Source organism: Pteronotus mesoamericanus, unplaced genomic scaffold (genome assembly GCF_021234165.1).
Source record: "Pteronotus mesoamericanus isolate MK-2021 breed Mesoamerican mustached bat unplaced genomic scaffold, CSHL_Meso_final scaffold_651, whole genome shotgun sequence".
In the NCBI taxonomy this organism is placed as follows: Eukaryota; Metazoa; Chordata; class Mammalia; order Chiroptera; family Mormoopidae; genus Pteronotus; species Pteronotus mesoamericanus.
Window position 1 is genome coordinate 40,727,532 of NW_026555325.1, and position 9,634 is coordinate 40,737,165.

The following is a 9,634-nucleotide window of genomic DNA, read 5'->3' on the forward strand; positions in this document are numbered from 1 at the left end:
ACAAAATCAGTCTATGTTTTGAAATTTGGTTTTATTAATTGTTTAATAGATACTTTCACTTTAAATCTCTTGTTTAATTATAGAACTAAAACAGCTTGGTTCAAACTGTTAGCTAATGATCCATATATCATTTTAGTAATTGCTAGCTGCTTTCAGAAATGCATTAATTTTGTAAGAATTATAGACTTTCAAATGTGAAAACATAGGGAGTTTTAATAAATTAGAACACAAATTTGTTTCAAATGTTATTTTAGGGTAACATATTATATGCCTAAAATTAGTAGAACATCCTTAAGGTACTCTAATCCCTCATTTTGTTTTGGCTTTAATTGTCTTTTTAAGATTAAAAGTAGATAGACCATACTGTATATATGCAATAGGTGATGTAAATAAAATCTAAGTTGTGCAGTGTTCTGTTCAAAAGGAATTATGCACCTGTTAAAATATTTAGCGAAATTTTATCCCTAACTTTGAAACTGTTCACTGAATTTAAATTCCAGCTTTTCCTGGAAATAACTTCACAGTATTTTCACATTAAATAAGTAGATCTAAGCACCTTATTTGATAGGAATATTTTTCTCATTGAAGCTAAAATTACCAGTGTTTCTTTCTTCTTTTTTTTTTTTTGGTTGCTTTTCACTTAGTAAAACATTTTCTTATCAGATAAATATAGGTATTAGCTTATTATAAGAATTGTAAGGGTGTCTTTTAAACATGGCTAGCAACTCAAAAAGAAAAGAAAAAGATCATTGAAAAGGTTTCTTGTGGTTTGAAAATACCTTCCAAATATTCATTAAACATTTAAGTGAGTAAATTTGTAGAATATGTTTCTGACATTGGCACTGGTTCTGTGGTATTTCTCTGATCAGATGGAAGTGCTGTGTGTTATGCAGAGTGCATTCAGTTCATTCATGCATAAACAATATCATTTTCATAAATTAAAACCTCCCCTGCAGAAGGAACATCTGTGCCTGCCTTTGAATAAAAGATGGTGGCATGTGAGTTACTTCTTGACTGACTGAAAGAATCCTTATGTTTTAGAAAAAAGTTATACAAGCAAAATGGAAAAAAATAATCATACCTAATTGCAGTCTTCATTTCTCCCTCACAAAAAGACCTCACACTATAGACGCCCCTACTTGCTGTTTTAAAACTGGGATTCCTTTCATTTTTATAATGTCATTATTTTATTTCTTCTATTCACTCCAGCAACAGTTTTTAGCGTGCATGAGGTTGTCTAATTTTAATTACAGGTGAAATTGAGCTGCTGAAAAGATCATATCAGACCTGAATGTTCACTTCACGTCTCCTAGACTGGGAGGATGGCAGTGTTCAAATATTGTATCAGTATTACATCTCTTAAAGGAAGAACAGTGAGAGCAATCTTGGATATAGGAAGCAACAGCTTGTTTCCAAAACAACAACTCTGATTCACTTGGAATGAGATTATTGCATTTTGGATTAAGTTGAGACTAACTTAAAAGAATGTCTGTCATGTGATGAAGGCTGATGGAACACATGCTAAAATAATATATTTTAAATTGCACTCAAACATTTTCTTAATGTGGAAATATTTCTTGCTGCTACCATCACAGCTTGATGTACCCCCATTGGCAATGTTATTAGTATGGCTAATTGTTCCCGTCCATTAGATTACTCACATTTTTCTGGAGCAGCTTGCTAAATGAGGTCAGCTTTCTGGAACCTCTAAATCACCAATGAGAAGGAGATTAAAGGAACAAGCTTGGGAAGGGAGGTAGTCATCCAATGTGGCATCCGAATCAGAGGAGGAACAATGGAGTTACTAATGACAGTAATCAGAGCACCACCGTACAGCCAGAGCACAAGTGCCAGAATGTTATTCCCTCGGAATCTTTCCTGTCAGCCAGTGCATCCAGAGTAACAGAAATGCCAACTTTTTTTTTAGTGGACTTAACAATGGACAAAATCATCTGTTAAGTTTTTCCAACGATTTTTTTTTTTAAATGAAATAGCAGAATAGTATACCAAAGAGGGCAGGAGAACAATTACACCTTTCAACAACATATTATAATACAAATAGTAAGTTCTTGAGGACAAGTAATTCATTACCTTGTTTCTTGGAATAATTGTGGAAATCATCACAAGATGTTTACATAACAATTATAAAATGCCACTTCTTGGATTCTTTAGATTAAGTAATATCCCTCAGGCATTTTCTAAAAGTATATAACTTTCTTTTTGGGATAGCACTGGTTTGCATTAGAGAACATTTAAGTTCAGGAAAATGTACAGATAACAAAACAGCCAAAGAATGGTAGTTTTTTAAATACATTTTTTATATGTAGGCAAACTAAACTAGGGTACTGTTTGTGCACTGTTTGTTAATAATTAACCAAACTCCCCTTTAAAAATTAAAGAAAACATATAACAATAATCTAAAAGAATGAAACCCAAAAGCTAAATGTGAAGACACTTAAAGCAAAGAAAAACAAAAACTACTGTTTGTCTCTCCAAAACCTTCCCCCTCCCCGCACACACAGCTTCACATTCTAAGTAATGATATATCAGGTCCTTTAATTATCTACAGAGAGCTGATGACTCCCTAAGCAAGATAAATAGACTAGAGAGAATGCTAAAGTAAACTTTTCTCTTTTCTTTTATTCTACAAATACTGTTTAGTATTTTCTTACCTCAGCAAATAAAGCAACTATACTGCTTAGGAATTATTTATACTAAAAAAATAACTTTAAGAAGAAATTCAACAATTGCTCAGATTTTTAATACTATTTTTATTGCAATTGAATGAGTGTTTCTAAGTTGTGCATTACACCATAATATACAGGATTACAAACAAGATTACAGTACAGATCAATTCCAGTGGTACCAGTATCACATCTCAAACAGCACTTATTCTGGACTGCATTTTACATGCAATAGCTATTGTTCTAATTATGAATTAAATGGTTTGAATTTATTTAAGCTACTGTACTAATTGACTACAATAGGTATAAATCCCAACATTAACAACCTGATTCGATTTAGGCTCAGATTCATTACATGAATATGACAAACCACCATTTGTGTGACTATGTATAAAAACATGCATTTATATTTTCTGGAAACACCAATAGCTTCAGATTCTCTGTAAAATCATGGAATGCAAAGGAGTAAAAGACTAAAAAGAAACAGTGCAAATTGTATGTGATAGTCAAGCAGCTTTTGATTTAAAGAAGGGTATGTTGGCATTTGTTTATAATACGTATATACAAGCTTGTGCAAGTAATGATATGTTCTGATAGGAAATACATCTTTTTTTTCATCCTCTTGAGAGTTATGAATCTGGTTTTTATTTTAAAGAGAGGGAAAGACTTTAAAGTGAAATGAATTGCTCAAATTGTGCAATTTTTTTTAACAATTAGAGAGGAAAGAAGTGCTAAGGCAACACAATAACTTTCTAAGCACTTTTCTGCTGGTTTAAATTAGTTAAATTATTTTGTATAAATTAGATATAATTCTACTTTTCTGATATGTATAAAAATTGATGAAGCTGCATGGTTTTAAAATAGGAAATCCACATTATAAAAAGTCATTAAAAATTCTGTACAAAATCACAACAAAATAATTCAGCATGGGAAAGGTAACAAGTAGTAAAATGCTGGTTGAAAAATATATATTTATATATATTTTAATTGGCCCATTACTAGTTTAAAAATTGCATAGATCCTAATTATTGCTTGTGATTTTGTTATCCCGATCAGATAATTAATATGATCTGAATACAGCTACACCAAATTTGTGGTGTGTTTTTTTTTTTTGTTTTACTTTACTGTACTACTTTCTTTTTTAAAATAGAAGAGCTATAGAAAATAATACATAAGGTGAACAGGAACTTTGATCCCCTGTTTCTTCCAAAGGCAGTAACGACAATAAATACATATATCACTTGAAGCTTGGAGTATTTGCACTTTGCAGCAGTAGTACCCAAAGGGCTGCCTTTTGTAAACACGACAGTCACTGTAAGCACAGTGGGTTCGTTTTCCGGGGATGGTGAAACTGAAGTGCCTCTAATCGTGAAAGATGGCATTGAGCTGGGCACTCATGACTCGCTCATGATGTGAATGGCTATCGAAGGACATGATATTGTCTATAGGGATCTCACAGCGAGGGGCAGCGGCGCCCGAAAAGATTGATCCGTGGCTTTGGGCCCCTGCCAGGGTCGCTGCAGGATAGTGCATGGTAAAGGCATAATTTTTCTCAAACTCGGTGGATGGTTCGTGTTTAAAAGAGAAGTTGCCATTGATGCTGAGCGGCGGGCTGAGGGGTCCATCAAAGGAAGGACTGGTGCAATCAGTCAGGGGGCTTTCAAAGAAGGGCTCTAGCGCAGCGCTGTACGCGTGCGGCGGCGGCTTGACGTGGAAGACGTGGGAGCTGTCCATGGTGCCGTACGGCGGGCTGGGCAACCCCGGAGACTGATAGGAGTAGGGGTGCACAGGGAAGGAAGCGCTGGCCGTTGGCAGGTGCGGGGGCATTTCCTGGTTCTGCTCGGGCAGAAAAGTCCGAGGATTGAGCTGCAGGCAGCCTGCAACCAGGTTGGTGGTGGGCTGGGACAGGCCCTTGCAGAGTGTCTGTACGAAGGAGACCAGATCAGGGCTTTTGCCGGAACGCAGGATTTCCGACAGCGCCCAGATGTAGTTCTTGGCCAAGCGCAGCGTCTCGATTTTGGACAGCTTCTGGGTCTTGGAGTAGCAGGGCACCACCTTGCGCAGGTTGTCCAGCGCCGCGTTCAGACCGTGCATGCGGTTCCGCTCCCGGGCGTTGGCCTTCATGCGCCTCAGCTTAAAACGCTCCAGGCGAGCCTTGGTCATCTTTTTCTTTTTGGGGCCACGTCTTTTGGGCTTTTGATCATCGTCTTCCTCTTCCTCTTCTTCCTCCTCTTCCAGGTCCTCGTCTTCGTCCTCCTCCTCTCCCCCGTTCCTCAAGGAGTCCTCTTCCGTATTCATAGTTTCTAGGTCGTCCTCCTTCTTGTCTGCTTCGTGTTCCTCCTCCTGAGAACTGAGGCACTCGTCTGTCCAGCTTGGAGGACCCTGGGGCTGAGGCTCGCCCATCAGCCCGCTCTCGCTGTATGATTTGGTCATGTTTCGGTTTCCTACATCCAATAGAGGAAGAGGAAAACAGACAGAAAAGGGGGGAAAACGCTGCATTCAAGAACTTTATACTTTTCCAGCTCCCACTTCCTAACCCTCTAAAAATGCATGTGAAAAGAAGTACCAGCTAATTACAAAATGGGCGCTCCTAAGGAACAATCAAATGCAGTGTGTTAAAATGGCATGTGTGTGCCCCGCTGGTACGTAGGAAACGAGATAGAGCTGGAGGGGGGCGGTGTGTGCCTACGTGTCTATGTACACTCATGTGTGTATGTTTCCTAGTGGCTGACTTAAGTCTGGTTATGGTGATTTCCCGGCAGGATAACCTGTGTGAAGATGAGTATATTTCAGTGACTTCATGCGTATCTTCATGAGTTCAAAGTCACAACTACACACACACACACACACACACACGCGCGCGCGCGCACACACGAGTTTGCAAATCATAATTCTGTTCCCATCTCTGTCCTGGTTTCTCAGCATTTAGCGATTAAAGCTGAAGAGCCATTACATAATTTACCAAGGCAGGCACTGAGTTTTAAGGAGATTATACTAACCGGAGATTAAACAGCAAATGCATGGTGAAGAAAAGTACTTTCAAACAAATTATTTCACCATCAACAAGACATTTTGGCAACACAAGTGGGCAGGGATCTTCCATTCCACACTCGCCTTTCTTTTCTTGCCTCCCGCCCCGGCCCTCGGCTGAAAATTCACCTTGTACAATAGCGCTGGCTGCACAGCCAGCGCTGGGGGCGAGGCGCAGAGCGCTCTGCCACGCGCCGGGCATCAGGTGCGGAAGGCTCCTCTCTAATAAACAGCCCATTGAAAAGGCCGGCCGCTCTTTATTGGGGCTTTTCAAAGTTCGCCTCAAACCTCCCTTTAAAAGATTGAGTAATTACAATGGTCAGCGATTGGCAACAGCGAAGTTGCCGCTTTTAATAAAGGAAATAAAAAGCATTTAGTGAGACAACCGAATTTCTGGCTCCTGCAATGGCTGCTGGGGACTTGGCCGCCTCTTGAGTGGTAACAGGTAGCAGGAGCGGGATCCTGTCCTTTTCTCCACGTCTCCCCTCCTCTCAACTAAACTTTCCCTCAACTCTTTTTCCCAGGATGTGTATACCTAAGGTACCGGTCTCCCTTTTATTCACTGAAAAAATAACTTGGCACTTCCCATGTGCATAAAATACATGCACACAAAATATATCTTGGTAATAACGAGGGCTTTTTTTTTTTCCTTTTCTTTTTCTTACTGGAAGAAGTAAGTGGAGCAGTTCATTGCTTTCAGGACTTTGAAATCACCACTAGCAAATAATCACAGAGTTGCTGTGCATTATTTAAAATCCGAAGATGCTCTTACTCTTCACTCACCAGCCCCCCCCCCCAATTAAAACAATTAAAAAAAAATGAAGGAGCCTGAAGTAGGTATTTGAGTGACGCGAGTCATAATGTGCCTGCAATTATGGGGAGGAATGCCTGTCTCAACACAAATACACATGTTCAGAAATGTACACAGAATATCTAGGGACACCGGGTCTTCGATGGCTGCTTTTATTTCCAAGCAAAAATGGAAGGATTGTAATTACCTGTAGTTGCTAGTAGGTCCTGAGCAGTGATGGTCTCATAACCCTGGGGCCTCCGGATGTCGTGCCTTCTGCGCGCAACGAATTCCTCGTGTCCCGTCCGCGCGGGCGCTCGCGTTATATAGCCGGGGTGGTGGAGCCGAGAGCGGGCGGGGCCGGGAGCGCAGCCGGAGCAGGTCCGGCGCCCGGCGCCTGCGCACGCGTCCTGGCTGGGCGCTCCCTCCCTTCCCTCTCCGCCGCGGCTCAGCCCTGCTTCTCTCCCACCCTCCGCCTACCCCTGCTCCCTACCCCGCCCCCCCCCCCAACCCCTACCGCCGCCCCTGCTCCATCCTCCCCGGCATGCGCCATATGGTCCTTCCAGTCCGGCCAAGAGCCGGGGACCACGTGACCTGCCCATTTGTATGCTGCGGGGCGCTCCATTCCGGCCCCTTTGTGGCCAGAAGAAAGTGGCCCATCTGTCGCCAGTTAGAGACTCCGCGGACCTGTTTTTACCCGCAGGAGAGATTAACCCTTTCAGGCGGCAGAAGGGAGAGGAGCCGCCGGGGAAGGGGGAGGGAGAAGGGATGTGAGGAAAGGGAGCGGGAAAGCTGACCGCCTGGGCTTAGAGCCGGGTGAGGAGCCCGCGGCGGGGGCGGGGGGAAGTGGGGCGGCGGTGGCAGAGGCAGAAACGCGCAGCCTGAGGCGTGAAGTGGGGCGTCCCGACTCCTCTCGACTGCTCGCCCCGGGCACCAAGACTCCCTGCCCCCCGTGAGGGGCTCGTCTCTTGGGTTCTCCCCCTTGGCAGACGCTTTGCTCTTTGGCGCCAAGAGGAGGTGGCATCTCCTAAGCCTCCATCGGCCGCGGGAGCAAACGCACACCTCCTACAAAACGGCGTCGTCTGTGAAAGTCCCCTTAACTGAACGGCCCACTCCCAGCCCTCCCGGCAGAGTCATTTGTACCTGTCACCCACCCCACCCGGTGAGCCCTGACCCTCAGCCACCCCGGTCCCTAGAGACCTGTCACGACTTCGGGCCACTGCCCCCGCCCCCCCCCCCCCAGGTCCTCGTCCGCAGAACCGGCGAGTCCTTCCTCTCAGGCGGCGACCCTGCGGGCCCCGAGCTCTCCCGCGCCAGGGCCGGGAGGCTTCTCTGACGCGCGGGCGATGCCTTTCAACCAAGGCCATTGGCTGTGGCAGAGGGTGCCCTCACCCGTACGTCTTCGGGTCCCTGCCACAGGCTGCCTCGTCCCCTTAATCCCCTGTCTGTAAAGAGGTGTTTGGTTCAGAGAAGACGTCTCAAAAGAGAGGACGCGAAGGGCCCGCGCTAAATGAGTCTGCTTCGCTCATCTTCAGGGAAAGGCCACTCTGGAAAGCGCGAAGGGCCGCCACTCCTCCAGGCCTCCAAGGCTCTGACTTGACGCCATCTCCACCTTTCGGGTCAAGTGAAGACCACAGAGCTTCCGACTAATGTGGAAGGAGCCATGTTTGTGTTTAAATGGCGGTTCTTCTATTCACTCGTTCCCAGCGAGGCGTGTTACGCAATGATACATTGCAAAAATATAAGTTGGCCCGACCCCTTCCGTGCCCACAGTTTCTCCGCCAGCTTCATCTCTAATCCTCTGTTAACTAACCCCTTATGCCCTCTCAGGCCCGTCGCCCCTTTGCAATGAATGCATCGAACTGGACGTGCTTATTTAAAGGCAATTGCTCTACAAGCCCCGTGAGTTTGCCAACAGTGTCCAGGTTGAGCGGCTGGAGCTGGGTGCATCTGGAACCCGGAATCTGAAGGCGGGTGCGTGGGGCGGGGAAGAGGGTCCTCACCGGAGCGTGGACGTCTGGAAGGTGCAGGATGCGGCCTTCCCCGTCCGGTGCAAATCTGAAAGGGGAGCTAAGCGGGGTGCGACCTGACCGATCGCCCCAAAAGTGGCATGAATTGTGTTGCGTGTCCAGGGCAAACTGTACGGAGTTTTGCTTTTCTGCGTTCTCTCTTGGGTGTACAAAGGGCACGGGGAAGGATAAAAAGAGTTAGTCTAAGAACGTAGCCTTAGCATTTACCCCTGTGTCTTGAGTGACGGGTTAACACGTGAGGGAAATCAGAGTCACAGCCTGCAGAGGCCGGTCCACAACTCGGATGTCCGAGGGCAGTCGTGGCGGGGCGGTCGGGACAAGGGCTGCCCCTCTTCCGGCCGCTGCCCCGCCCGGCCGGCCCGCCGGGTGGCCGGGATGGAGGGCTCGCGTCCTCGTTCCCGTTTTCCAGTTTTAGGGGAGGCGTTGGGGGCGCGGGGGAGTGACCAGAGCTCCGGTTGCCGCAGAGGCCCGAGGGGGGCCTGGGGGATACCCACTTTACCCCCCGCCCCCAGACGCAGGCCGTGCCCCAGGCTGCGCCGTCCTGGGGATGCAGGTGACTCTGGGCGGAGCCAGCTGTTCCCGGTCTGGGAAGTAAACCCGGGTGTCTCATCAGCCCACACCCTCGTGCAGAAAGTGGAAGAATTGTTAGATTTGTTCCTTCCCTCTCCTCCCGAAAAATTCACCCGGAAGCCCCCTGCCCGTCATTCGCCCAGGCCTGGGGGTCTGTGCAAAGACAAGGCCCCTCCTGGAGGTTCCAGAGCCTGGCGAGGGTCGCTCTCCCAGCCCCGGGCTCTCAGGTGCGGACCTGCCTCCGCGCTGGGAACGCCACCCGCGGCGTCTGGGGACTCGCCCGGCCCCTGGGAAGCTGCCGCGGGGCAGTCAGTCCCGGAGGGAAGGAGACCAGATCAGGCCTGGAATGAGGTGCTTTTTGTTGGGAGGCTTAGGGAGCAGAGGTGGTGGAGGCGGGGGGAGGAAAAAACAACGGGGCCGGAGAACGTGGCAGCGGGAACGCTGGGAGAGGCCCGCGGAGGCGCGGCGGGGCTCGGTGCCCGAGACCGTGGCCAAGGTCCCGCCCCACCTCCTTATTTTCTTCTCTTTCT

At 46.5% G+C, this 9,634-nt stretch overlaps 1 protein-coding gene across 1 annotated transcript; it reads right to left on the reverse strand.

The window, feature by feature from the left end:
- Positions 1 to 2,794: 2,794 nt before the first annotated feature.
- Positions 2,795 to 6,817, reverse strand: NEUROD1 (neuronal differentiation 1). The gene is made up of 2 exons (XM_054562749.1): positions 6,713 to 6,817; positions 2,795 to 5,128 (listed from the first exon to the last, which is right to left on the reverse strand). The coding sequence occupies exon 2, from the start codon at positions 5,115 to 5,117 to the stop codon at positions 4,047 to 4,049; it is 1,071 nt and encodes a 356-aa protein (XP_054418724.1). The 5' UTR covers positions 5,118 to 5,128; positions 6,713 to 6,817; the 3' UTR covers positions 2,795 to 4,046.
- Between the last annotated feature and the right edge of the window lie 2,817 nt (positions 6,818 to 9,634).